Source organism: Ruditapes philippinarum, unplaced genomic scaffold, assembly GCF_026571515.1.
Source record: "Ruditapes philippinarum isolate M1 unplaced genomic scaffold, ASM2657151v2 ctg6391_1_1_1_1, whole genome shotgun sequence".
Classification (NCBI taxonomy): domain Eukaryota; kingdom Metazoa; phylum Mollusca; class Bivalvia; order Venerida; family Veneridae; genus Ruditapes; species Ruditapes philippinarum.
Window position 1 is genome coordinate 41,363 of NW_026859076.1, and position 13,185 is coordinate 54,547.

The window sequence follows — 13,185 nt, forward strand, 5'->3', positions numbered from 1 at the left end:
TTGGAGGAAGGCCAACAAACAACAGGCGGTTGTAAATGATACTTCAATAAAACCTGAGGATATCACATCTCAGTTTTTACATTAAAGAGGTCAATTCAAAGTTTTAAAAACATTGGCTACATTGTCAGTCTGGAGATAACAAATGCCAATGTTTATATTTATGTGTTATAATTCGATGCTGACGTGCGTTTATATAGCTATAAACAACATTTCGTCATTTACAAAGTAAAAAGGAGGTAATAAAAATCTTATCAGTAAAAGTAAAGATAACGTAACATAATAACATACTTAATTGTTTATTTACATTGTTGTCAAAACAGTCTACTACAAATTTTATGAAGTGTGCAGATTCCTTTTCATGAAAGATACCAAAATGAAATTTCTTTTTGTAAGCTGGAATTGTTCTAGTAAAGTAGGTATAGTCTTTACTGATACATTTTCAAAATATTATAATAAATGTTATCTAAAGATTGTACATTTTCCAAATTCACAATATTTCCCCAAATTCTCTTTCATTTCCTTAAAACACTTTGGATTAATTTTCTGTAATTCATAATGAAAGTTATAGAATTGTTTTACAAAAGCCATACTTATATTACGTTATTGATTAGTAAGATTGCTAACTGTTCTTTACTTCTTTACTGTAATTATTCATAAAAAATTTATTATTACATTTCTTGCATTTATATCTTTATTTTGTATTTTAGTGAAAACCTTTACTTCATGGTATAGTACCTATTACGGGATTATTAGACAATAAAATCCTGTTTGATATATTGTGGTCTTTGTTTGATTTTACTATTGTACTTGCCTTTGATATATGAAAATGAAAGTGGATACATGCTTTACAAGTCACAAAGAGTTTTACAATATTTGCATTTGTTCATTACACTTCGACTTTTTTTAAAAGATATCATACATATTTTAAACGATGGAGAAATTCTTAACTAACCTAAACACTAACTTGTAACAAGTAGGACAAAGCCTGTACATTGGAACCTATATAAACATTGCCACTTTTAAGTCAATTATTATAGGTGTTCGTGATTCTTTTGTTTACACAATATATGAATAAATACATTTTCATTAGTTTAACATAGATAAGTTGTCTGCACTGATAATACTGCACCCAAAATTGTTGCGTTTGATTTACAATGATTTGAAGTGAGTTTAAAATTTGAAGTGTTCTGCTTATGTAATGCAACCAACGGTTACAATAACAAACACACTCGCGTATTTATATGGGAAGTTCCCTTATCATTTATCATATCTATTCTCTGTTTATTTCTATTTATACGGATTATTCATGATGGTTTTGTCTTTTGTGAAGAATGAAAAGGAAAAATTGATATATACTTAATATGTAACGTTAAAATTAAAAAACGTATGTGTGATTTTATTTTTAATTAGAGCATTTTTATCCACTTGTTATTACTTTAGAAATTGTCTACATCGGTTTCTACTTATAATATCTCAACAATTTGCTTTTCTACACATAAAACATTTTCTTAATACCTTACAAAACTGTTTGATATAAATTCTTTGTTCTAATGTTTAATATGAAGAAAAGATTCGTTTTAGTTAATTTTACATTTAAAGGCTATTATCAGATGACACGTATATCTTGTTGTAATGTTTTCCAAAATTAGAAAGAAAGGCAGAAGTTACAGATAAGTCGATAAAACACGTCGCATTCCAGAAAACAATTAGTTTCTTATTAAAAATGAACGCTCATGCCGTTTAACATTAATCTTATTTGTTTTGTTACAATAGATGATGTCTGGTAAAGACTGATGTGAAGGTCACAATGGAAAGTGTAAGAGATTTAACGGCAATGTAAGCGTAAGATATTACAAATTTGAGTATTTCTGGCCGATTGAAATAATTTAGTTTCTTAATAAAAGTGTATGCAGTAACATAAAGATACAATGTTTATATTGGAAACCTTCAGACACAACGTTTATAAATTTATCCCTTTATGCCTTCATCCAACAGTTGACCTCTCCATGTTACTAACTTGTACTGGATCATGTTTTTGTTTTGTTTTTTTTGTGGGTTTTTTTATCGTACATTCTTTCGTTTAGCTTGTTTAAAGATTATTGGGGATAGCGTCCAATAAGCATTTAAGTACTGTCAGCTTTTAAACTTTTAAACAGATACATGAAAAAAAACGTTTACAATCATGCTTACTTTTTTAGAAATGTACGTACACATAGTAATTAATTAAGCCGGTGGAACCGTATGAGAAACATACTAACCATTTTCATATCAAATCACCTTTTTAAATGTATATACTTCATTGTGTATGGATTTAAATTTGAAATGATACGAAACGATCGTTCTTCTTTTAGATTGCCTTATGTACAGTCAGGACTTCTTAGTCAAGAACAACAACATCAAATCACAAATTATGCGCCAAGCTCAGACCGCTACAATCGCAATGGTATGTAATACATAATATCACCGTAAGTCAGCTAAAATGCCTTGTAGTTATCAAATGTATACAAATAATAATTGAAAATCATTTAGAAAAAAGAACGAATATATTACTATTCATGTCACTATTGAGGAAGTGTAAATCTCAATAAGATCATATCATAACTGGCGCTCCGCTACTATTCGCAAGTGATGATCTGATTTTAATTTGGTATTTACGGAACCAACTGCTTCTGAATGTTAATTTGGTAATGTTATTCAAGAAGACGTGCTCATAAAAGCTATCAATAGTGATTAAATTCAAGTATATAACGCTATATTTGTTAGCATGTAATGGGTAAAATATTTCTTTGTAAACTGGTTAACATTTTACATTGAGTAAATGAAAGAAATTATCGCAAAATCTTCTGAAATTAGCAGTAAAATATATTGTCAGGGACGTTGTATTCTCATACCCCATATAGTCCATGTGCGTTAAACGAAGACATACGGAATATTATGTTGAAGCAGCTTTCTGAGGCTTTGTATTTTGCTACGAGCAGCGGTTGAAAATTAATTTCTCAATCAATCAATTTTCCAACGTTGCGAGTAGAAAAATACAAAGCCTCAGAAAGCTACTACAACATAATTTTTCTTTAATTACATACATTTTCGTCTTATTCAGAAAATGAAATGTAGTTGTCAAGAAATAAATTCACGATAAACGGATGAATACGTAATTTTTGCGAAACCGGCCACGCCTGTAATAATTTTGGTTCCCGTTTCCAAATGCAACGTTATACAAAGCTAAGATCGGAACGAACGTCAAAAATAGTCCGGCACTTCCATATATGGTACCGTATATGTCAATAACATAACACGGAAATTTCTATCCGTTGAAGCGTATTTGCGCTTCAAGATTTGTATGTATTTTAGGGAGAAAATTTATAGGTATATAATAAATAAAGATATTTGGGTTAAAAATCTCACTGGGTATAGAAATAACATAACCATATAATATTTGATTTTTTGTAGTATAGAATTATTAATTTTAGCTACCGCTTTACACCCTTTAAATGTTTACAAATAGCATTAGCTTTGATAACATATTTTTCAGCCGACAGTGGTTATTCATCTCGCAATGGTACATCTCATGGTGGTAAGTAAACACTTATAAAATGACATTTGAAGAATTTTTAATTCATTTCAATTTTACTGTACAAAAATGCATTATTGATTACTTAATAAATTGAGAAGTTCGTAGTAAAGGATCGTTTAGATATAAAAGCAGAATTGTGTCTACAGTTTATGGCATTGCATTTTACAGTTTATGATAATAATAGCATAATAACCAATCATTATTTCAGATTATTTGTCTGAACTGGACTCTTCAAATACCTTTGACTCACCATACAAAAAGAATGTAGGTAGATATAAGACGCAAAAGTTTGAATTAAATTTATTATATAACAATGAAATCTGAATTCATCCATAGGAAGGTATTCTTTTGTTAGTTTCAATACCCTTCTTTACTTTTGCCATTTCATGACATTTTTATTAACATTGAAGTATCTGATTTGGTTTCTGCTTCCAAACATTGATCATGCAAAGATGGAATAAAAACATTTAACATATACGCTTATACAACGGCAGTTACTTTTTATCTTCAAGTCCTAACGACTAAACTTTCATTGCTATGTTTCTTTGCCTGTTTCATTTAAAACAATTCCTGTAAACAGATATACCTGGTGAAGACTTTTGCGTTTTTTAAATAAAACAATACATTTCAAATTGAATCTAGGGTTGATTTCTATATTCAAACTTACATATCTTCCTCTCAGAAAATTACAATCGAGGCACTCTGCGTTCACTACAAATTTCTCAAGTCTGAGATAGATCCAAAGGAAGTTGAAGACTATCTGTATGAATTGGAAGCAATAGACGACGAAATATTGGAGAAGTGTAATGCAGCTACAAACAGAAGAAGGAGGGTTGATATTCTTGTGAAGCATGTGTATAATATTGCAAAATGGAACAACGATCAGATTTTGAAGCATTTTGAGAAGTCTCTTATACGCACCAACCAAAGCTATGTAGTAGACAAAATAACAGAACCTTTTTCAGGTTTCGAAATAAGCATTGTTCCAAAGGAAATATTTAATTTATCGAGATGTTTTTTCCCCTGTCTTTTCATCACTCTTTTGTTTGTGTATCATAATGTAGTTCATAAAATATTAAATATATCATATAATTATACTTTTGGAGAAAAAAGTATCTATTTTGTTGTGAAGTTTTGTTGCATAAAAAAGTCATATACATGTATTTTTTGTAACCCGTTCATTACTTTTCTATCTGTTGATATTGTTACAGAACTAAATGTAAGAGTCACTATTCCAAATGCACAATTGAAAGGTTTCATTCACGAAATGGAGAGTGGTATTTTTGAAAACGTTGACCCTAAAAATTTCATTGATGATCTTATATCTGAGGGGGCTATAACTTTTGACGAACATGAGGACATATCACAACATCCATTTAGGAGGGACAGGATTTCATTTTATATGAATAAAGTGAAACTGGCGTTCAGCTCTGCAAATAATGAGATTCGTCTTAGAAAGCTTATTCTGCCAATGATCAATGTTTATCCGAAAGTATTTGAAGAATACGAGAATAAATCACATCGGAACCCTTCAAACGGTAATTTTAATCATATTTTTAATGATATCTCTTGTTTTTTGCTTTGCATGAATGTTGTTCTTTGTAAATACATCTACATCACTGTACATACATTTTACATTTATAACAGTATTTTGCAATTTTATCCTCACTTTAGTGCCGCTAGTAAAGCTTGATTCATTGGTGCAAGTGAGATGTCATCTTAAAGGAAAAAGAGGAAATTGTGATTTTCGGCAGATAGAACGCAACTGTGTCCGTAATTTCTACTCCGACCAATCTAAATATGAAAACTGGCTCGAAACATGATCGAGGAAATGTAGATGCAGTTTTGTTTAAAAATTAAAAATTGCCTCAGTTGAATCCAATAGGACGAAAGGTTCTGACTCACTTTTTCTCGAAATTATCAAAAAGCATGTGAAGATGGCAGGCAAAGCAATGGATAATTCACTTCTTGATAAAGAAGACTTGAAAAAATGAGAATGGCGAAGGGACATAAGATGCAAATAAAAATTCTTGTATATAAAGGGGAAAAATAAAAGTGCGCAAACAAGAACATGGTAAGTAAAGATTTTAGCAGCTTATTTTTCATGTACAGAATAGATATGGTAGATGTGATCTGCTCTATTTTTGTCAATTGTAAAGACGTTCATCTGGTATGTTACAGTTTTTAAGGTAATATCAACGATCTTGTGATATAGCAAATTCATCACCAAAAACTATGTTGATATTGATAATGTAATATTTTGAAATTTTGATATCTCTAAATAAAAAACTATTAAATCAATTGCTTTTTCAGACTGTCTTGCACACTAAATCGGAACAAGCATACTCTTAACTACAAATCTGATTCAAGAAACATACAAGATATTGATGATGTTTGGAAAAAATGTGCCAACTTAAACTACCTGGGTATGACAGTTGAGTATTGCCATGTGGCGATCAGTCCCTAAAAAAAGGGGATCGGCTATCTATTGGATTACCTTCTTCAAAGGGATACTCCGAAAATATATTTTTGTATCTTACAAAAACACATACAGAGTTCTATGAGTCCTAATGTTATCAAGACAATATTACTAGGTTGGTTTATGATCTCTTATTGTTCTTGTAATTCTTATATATAAATATTCTTACTTATGATTTATGGCAATTACTATGAACATCCGTTAAATTGATAACTTTTGAAAGGGGAAATGACTCTTATGCCATTGCCCTCGTATATCATCTAAGCAAGAATGATGTAACAATGATCAGTAAAACTAAAATCAATAAATACTATTTCAAACTGAACACTATGTCTCAGACAATAACTGCACTACGGAGACGTATTCCTTTTAAGTCTTACACCAATTAAGTGATTTTTTGTTCATCTATCTGATTATGAAAGAATTTATAAACGGAGCTTCTATACAGATTAATAGCCGGGTCTCTTTTGTATGCCCTCGTACATTTACATAGTTTTTTTTCTATATTTTTTGTTTAACTAACGAAATAAAAAATGTTAAATACTTTTATTAATGACAGAAATATTCAAAGTATGTAAAAACATTTAATCTGGAATAGTTCAATCATTTTAGTGACCAAATCAAGGATGATGCCGTTAGAACAAAGAAGTCTATGGAAGCACGAAGATTATCTTATGGACTGAGTTTGAATAAGATTTTTAATTTTTGGTCGTTTTTCAAAAAAGAAGCAAACACCTTCAAACAAGTTAATAAACTGAACTTTTTGAATCAAGGTTGGAGAAGAAAGGGTCGGTTTTTTTCCCGTTTCTTAGAGAGGAAAAACGTATCCGTGGTTTTTAAATAAGCTAAAAGAATCACAAAAAACATTTGGGGTGTGATTGTGTCTGGGAAAACACAGCAGAGAATTCGGGAAGAGGTAAGTTACTGAACTTTTATTTTTTTTTTCTATTTATCTTAAGTTAACATTTTACAATCTTTTATTGCAATATTCATTTTAAAATTTCTCATGACTTTTAAAATTCATGTTCTACGGTTCAATATCTTTTTTGAATACTTATCTTTTTTTCTTTTTAAATGACTTTGTATTATTTGATCTAGATCTCCAAGCTGTTAATATTATGAACGATCATATTGTTGAAGAAATTGATCCTCTTCATTTGAAACAAAGGATATCTATTGTGACAGCACGAAAATTACGTTTTGATGATTTTGAAGAAGTGACAAGTCGCCGAGAACGAGCACAGTATTTTATTAATAGATTGTCCGTTGACACTATGGATGAAGTGCTGATAGCAATGCGAAGAAGTGGTTATGAACGCATCGTCGATGAAATAAAAGCAGGTACTTGAAATTTAATACTCAATGTTAATATCGGTTTTTGAACAAATATTTTTTTAATGAATTTTAAAACATCACTCGGTGTTTTATTAGAATAAATCTTGATTGAGCACACTCTTGTAATGGCTAATATGACCACAATTAAGACTATAGTTCTCAAACAAATATTTGTATTTCAGGCTCTCTATCAAAAGAGTATAAATGTCCTAGACTGTCACATCAAACATATGAAGAAAAATGCGTATTTCATAGCCAGATGGAAATACACTTTGACTTGACAGACTTTAAATGTAAGTATATCTACAAATATTGATATCTGCTGACATTTGTTAATTTGTTTATGTCATACATACCAAAACAATATTCATGTGCATAATATTAGGAAAAAGACTTTCGAAAGTGTCAATACAAATACGTATTGTTTTCTTTTTCTATATTTGATAACGAACGTTTGATCTAAAAATAATGTGACGAAAAATTGTTTTCAAAGTTGTAGGTCAAGACATAAAGTGCTTTGATTTAGATGGAGCGCATTATGTTTCGCTAGATATTTATGAAGACAAGACGGAACCAAGTTTGAAAAACTTTGAACTCAGGGACGAAAAACCCTATAAAACATTTCAAAGGTATGCTTTTGATTTCTTAACGACTGATATTTTATTTATAAATGAGTCAACATGTATATGATATATTAAGTTACATCGGGTACCTGCTCTGACATCACAAGCAGCAGCATAGCAATCAAATATGCGATATTGCTACACAGAACTACTTTATCTGTTTTGTTAGGTCCCTCCGGGACGAAGTGGTTAAAGAAGCCGACAACTAATGACATGCCTCACATGTCATTGGTACGAATCCCATCAGAGCTTAGGAATCTAACATGTAATGAAGCAATGCAGCTAGCTCAAAGGTTGGTGGTTCTACTTAGGTGCCCTTTTGTGTCTGAAATAATACACTAAGGGGCTCCCGAGATCTTTCCTCACCCGTAGTGCTGGATAGTCACCGTATATACAGCGTCAGCGCAACTTAAAATCAAACAAATGCATATGTCCGTATAAGAATTATTTCGTGACTATTATTTAACTAGTAAATGTTTTTTATTTTTCACAGACAGATAAGTAATGAATCTTCTAGGGAAGCTGAGAGTGGATTTTCATCTATATCTGAAGAAGCAACGTCTATCAATGGAGTTCCTGAAATACAAGAAACTGAAGACGAAGGCATACACAGTTGGAATTCAGGATCATCTTCCTTTAATGATAGTAATTAGACATTTAGATGTACATTAACATTATTTCAAAAGGATATTTTTTCAACAACTTTGTTCATGATGATAATGTTAAAAGACAATCTAACAGTTTGTTTTGAAAAGAATAAGCATCGTTACCTAAATTTAAAGGAAAGAAAATCACATCAAAACTTAGATGAATGTTAACACTATATTCTTTGAATTATAGGTGTCAAGTGCAGAACAGATGAACAAGATGCTGTTGACTACGAAAAGAAAATATTTGTACAAAGTCGGTCAAATAAATATATATCAAGATCAAGCTCTTTTTATGGTTCAGGTTTTCAAAGAAGACGTTTTAACCGACCCCGTATTGTATCAAAGATAGATATTGGCTCTCTTTTGAAACCGGAGCGACCAAAGGTGCCATTAGGTGTGTCTCCTATCATTTTACCTATTATTTAAAGTAAGAATTCAATAAATAACATATTAAGGGCAACTACATTTTAAACAACATTGGATGGCGTGTTGCAATTTAAAAAGTAAAGTTCTTGAATAGTCATTTTAAAGGAAGTACACGTGAGGGTTGCGTACATGTACTTTATCTTTTTCCACAGAAAATTTTGATATGATATTATGATAATCATTTATATAAGTTATGGTAATTTTTTAATGTTAATACATTTAAGCCCTCTCGTCACAGACAAGTGTTCGGATTAGAAAAGTAAATTATTCATCCTCGAGTCCAAATTTACTTTTAAAAAGACATGTTACAAAGACAAATACCTTTAAGAAATACACTCAGTATGACAATACCACAAGCATCTGCCTATTCGTTGTTTTATTCTTATTAGTATGCTTCATAAAACGTGCTTACTTAGCAATAAATTTATACATACATTTATAACTTGTTCGTTTGCTCTCTGTTTAAATGTATAATTATCTAATAATTTGCAATGTTTTTATCATACTAATCGCATTGGTTTAACATCTTTATTCAAAAATAGCAAACAGGTTTATTTAAAGTTTGATAGCATCAGTGGATCTTAGTTTCTTCAATTAAAAATATATGCTTAATTATTTAATCTTTAACATATTGCTGTGCGTTTTATTGAATTTAGGATCATTAAGTTTTCGGTCTTACTTTTCAGAGAGACAATTGCCTATACAATCTTTGCGAAGGACGAGCTATGCTGGTGTGGCGAATAGGCTAGTTTTGCCTAGACTAACTGCGAAGGAGAGAAAACGCAATTTTCATATTAACTCGGATTTGGTTGTTCTTTCTAGACACTTTGATAAGTTGTGTTCGATACCTTCCACAAACCACGAATAATAGTTCTTATCGACGGGCGAAATAAGAAATATATGGACATATATACTTATCATAAATAGACCCGTTTTCTGATCATACATGGACCCTTCGTATGGTCGTACATGCGCTTATCCTAAGGTCATACATAGGTCCTTCTCATGGTCATACATGGACGTATCTTTCGGTCATGCATAGACTCATTTATTGGTTGAACATAAATTGTCTTGCGTTCATATATAAAGCCATCTCATGGTCGTACATGACTTATCTAACGGCAATACATAGACCTGTCTCTTGACCATACATGGACTTAGATTTATCTTCTGTTCATACATAGAGCCATCTCATGGTCCTACATGAACTTAATTATCGGCCACACACAGACCCGTCCCATGGCTGTATATGAACTTATCTAACGGTCATACATAAACCCATCTCAAGGTCCTACATTGACTTTTCTAACAGTCATACATATACCCATCTCATGGTCGTACACTGACCCATCTCCTGACTATACATGAATTCATTTTTTTGTCACATATGGATCCATCTCATGGATATGTATGGTCTAATATGCACTTCTTTCTAGGGCAAATGTGACTTTATCCTTATCTCGAGGCTATATACTGACTTATTTCGCTTTAAACATAAGAACATCAATCTCGAGGCCAAACATGGACTTCGTGAAACTGACGAATATACGTGGCATATGCAGGATAGTTGAAAAGAATGTTGTGTTTTACTGATTGTCATTAAAAATTTTGTAAAACAATAATCTGTTTGGAATAGAAGAAAGGTGCTTTGAATTTTCGCTTCGTCATACTTTTTTGTTTCATAAAACGAAGATGTACTATTACGTGTCTCATATGTGAATTTAATCCTATGGTGTGTTTGCAAATATTAACTTTAGAAATATACACATATTTCCAAATATAGCATTGACCGGTATATATTGAGTAATGCAAATGTACTTTATACATGAAACATCTGTTTTGGTTCATCTTCTTTTCATAGTATATTCATTAACGTTGTTGTTTTTTTTAATCACTTTTCAATTTCGGATAATGCATATTTGTTACCTGATTTATTAAATAAATCGCATCTGTTACTTCCGTGTTCCTTGTCTGGCTCAAAATTGAACTTTTATTTTATCATTCTCTTTGTTTCGTATGAAAATTTATTTATTGATTAGTTTTTATAATTGAAATTACTGTAATTAGTGTAGTATTTTAGTATTTGATATTGAACTAACTAACAATTTATTAACATCTTGTAATTTAAGCTGATGAACAAATATTTTCATCTGTAAATTGTGAATAAATGATGCTCAATAATAGTTTAAACAGACCTAACATGTACAAACATGCTCGATGGTATTTGAGGTTCCCATTTCAGTTGAATTTCTCCCAGTTAAGTTTTCCTGTTGCGTTAAACGAGCTATTGTTATCGCTTTATGATGTGAATTGAGCAATTTCCTACAGTACTTAAGATGAAGATACGTATGTCAATTTTATTGAAACGTTGTGAAAAGTAACCCGGACACAAACAGTTTCAATAATCCCATACAAAAAGGTTCTGAATGTTCCATTCCAATCTGGAAAAATATGTTTGCATAATTATGTATTGTTTGGTATTGATTAATGATTTAATTATCGTGAATATTAACAAAATTGAAAATGTGGTTATATCTTTCATCTGTATTATTTTATTAACATATTTGAATTGAAATTATACTTTCATCATTATATTTATACATTTTAAAAACATATAATCCTAGCATTACAAATGCTAGTAAAGTGATGATATGACACTTGGGTATCACTTTTTTTATTTTAGTATTAAAATTAGTGTAGAACTAAATACTTTCAGGTTGTTTCCACGTCTTTGTTAATATTTTATAGTTGTTTATGTTATATCTAATGTCACTCAGATTGTGATTATTATTTCCCTTCTTTATATGTCGATACAAAATAATAATTTATTATATTTTGATACAAAATTTAAAAAGAAGGAAAAAAATATTTTGGATTTTTGAAATATTTATGTAAACTTAATGATTGAAGTAATGATGTAATGATGTAATAATGTAAGGTCTGACTTGAAAAGTAAAAAATGTATATTTAGAAAAATTCATCTTTGATTAATTTATACACATAAAATATTTAAAATTTGAATATGTTGATTAGTTTTCTATAAGAGTCTAACTTTATTGTCTGTATTTGATATCTACTTACACTCAAATAAAATATGTGCAAATCATGCTGATAGCTATGGAAGACGTTTAAAGCTCATACAATCGTGAGTTGTAATATGAGGGCAATTTTGTTTTGTAAAATTTGAAGTTTTATTTTTTCAAAAAGGTTGACTGAGATATAACATAGAAATATGCAATTTGTTTGATTTATGCATTTCTCGTCAATTTATAACCTTAATAAACAAACAAGTAACTTCAAGTTACAATTTTATCGGCTTTGCAGGTTTAATTGTGATGAATCCTTTTCGTTTTCAATTTCTGTATCGCTCGAATGATGGAATTACCTCATTACTCATTTTGACAGGGGAATATATAGTACATAATCACAAATTATGATGATTTACAATTATAAATTTCCGGCTAAATATCTACAGTATTAGCATAGATAATAATAGACCTCGTGTCGTCCTATTATTTATTTTAATTTCATTCATAGCTATCTGGCAGTGATTTCCAAAGTTTAAATATAGTATTTTTGTTTATTCAACAACCCTCATATGAACCCTTGTTATCACGCTAGCTTAAGAAATTAAAGAATACGTTAAACTCAAATTAAAACGTCTCTCAAGAGAAATGTTTGCTTATCATTTCTGCAACTACATTTTTTCAGAATGTTCAGGTATAGTTAATGTGTTAAGTGACGCTGCTATCGTTTGGAATATAGTAAATAACTTTGTTCAAAATAAGTAAAAATCTAAGGACGACCTAACAGAAATGATTGTCTGCTACGGTTGCTTTTAAAGTAAATAAACTTTGCTTTTTGAAATGTTTCTTTTCTTGACAATCCTTGAAGATTTTGACAATACAGATGCGATTATAGAAGATCCCGATGTTTTTGTGAAAGCCCTTTATTTATGTAATATCACAAGTTATAAAAATATAGAAATACATACAGAAATTGGTCGTTTCAAAGTTCATTAACAAAAGTTAAGATTAATGATATAAAATAACATTATCATAAGTAGATAATGTAAACTGTCGCTTGTGGCACTGCTTG

General features: G+C 30.3%; 2 protein-coding genes across 3 annotated transcripts; both read left to right on the forward strand.

Annotated features, from left to right (window-relative positions):
- Nucleotides 1–310: 310 nt before the first annotated feature.
- On the forward strand, nt 311–5,397 carry LOC132755113 (uncharacterized). 2 transcript variants are annotated; one of them, XM_060745911.1, is made up of 8 exons: nt 311–412; nt 1,774–1,836; nt 2,352–2,443; nt 3,533–3,574; nt 3,783–3,838; nt 4,257–4,539; nt 4,786–5,112; nt 5,249–5,397. In XM_060745911.1, the coding sequence occupies exons 2-8, from the start codon at nt 1,808–1,810 to the stop codon at nt 5,395–5,397; spliced, it is 978 nt and encodes a 325-aa protein (XP_060601894.1). In that variant the 5' UTR covers nt 311–412; nt 1,774–1,807. The 2 variants fall into 2 exon arrangements, with proteins under 2 accessions (XP_060601894.1, XP_060601893.1); XM_060745910.1 differs by lacking the exon at nt 311–412 and adding an exon at nt 1,269–1,384.
- A 1,758-nt stretch (nt 5,398–7,155) lies between these two features.
- Nucleotides 7,156–12,207, forward strand: LOC132755112 (uncharacterized). Its single transcript, XM_060745908.1, has 6 exons — nt 7,156–7,394; nt 7,571–7,681; nt 7,882–8,017; nt 8,505–8,656; nt 8,852–9,055; nt 9,774–12,207. Exons 1-6 carry the CDS (start codon nt 7,172–7,174, stop codon nt 9,953–9,955), a joined length of 1,008 nt encoding a protein of 335 aa, XP_060601891.1. The 5' UTR covers nt 7,156–7,171; the 3' UTR covers nt 9,956–12,207.
- Nucleotides 12,208–13,185: the final 978 nt, after the last annotated feature.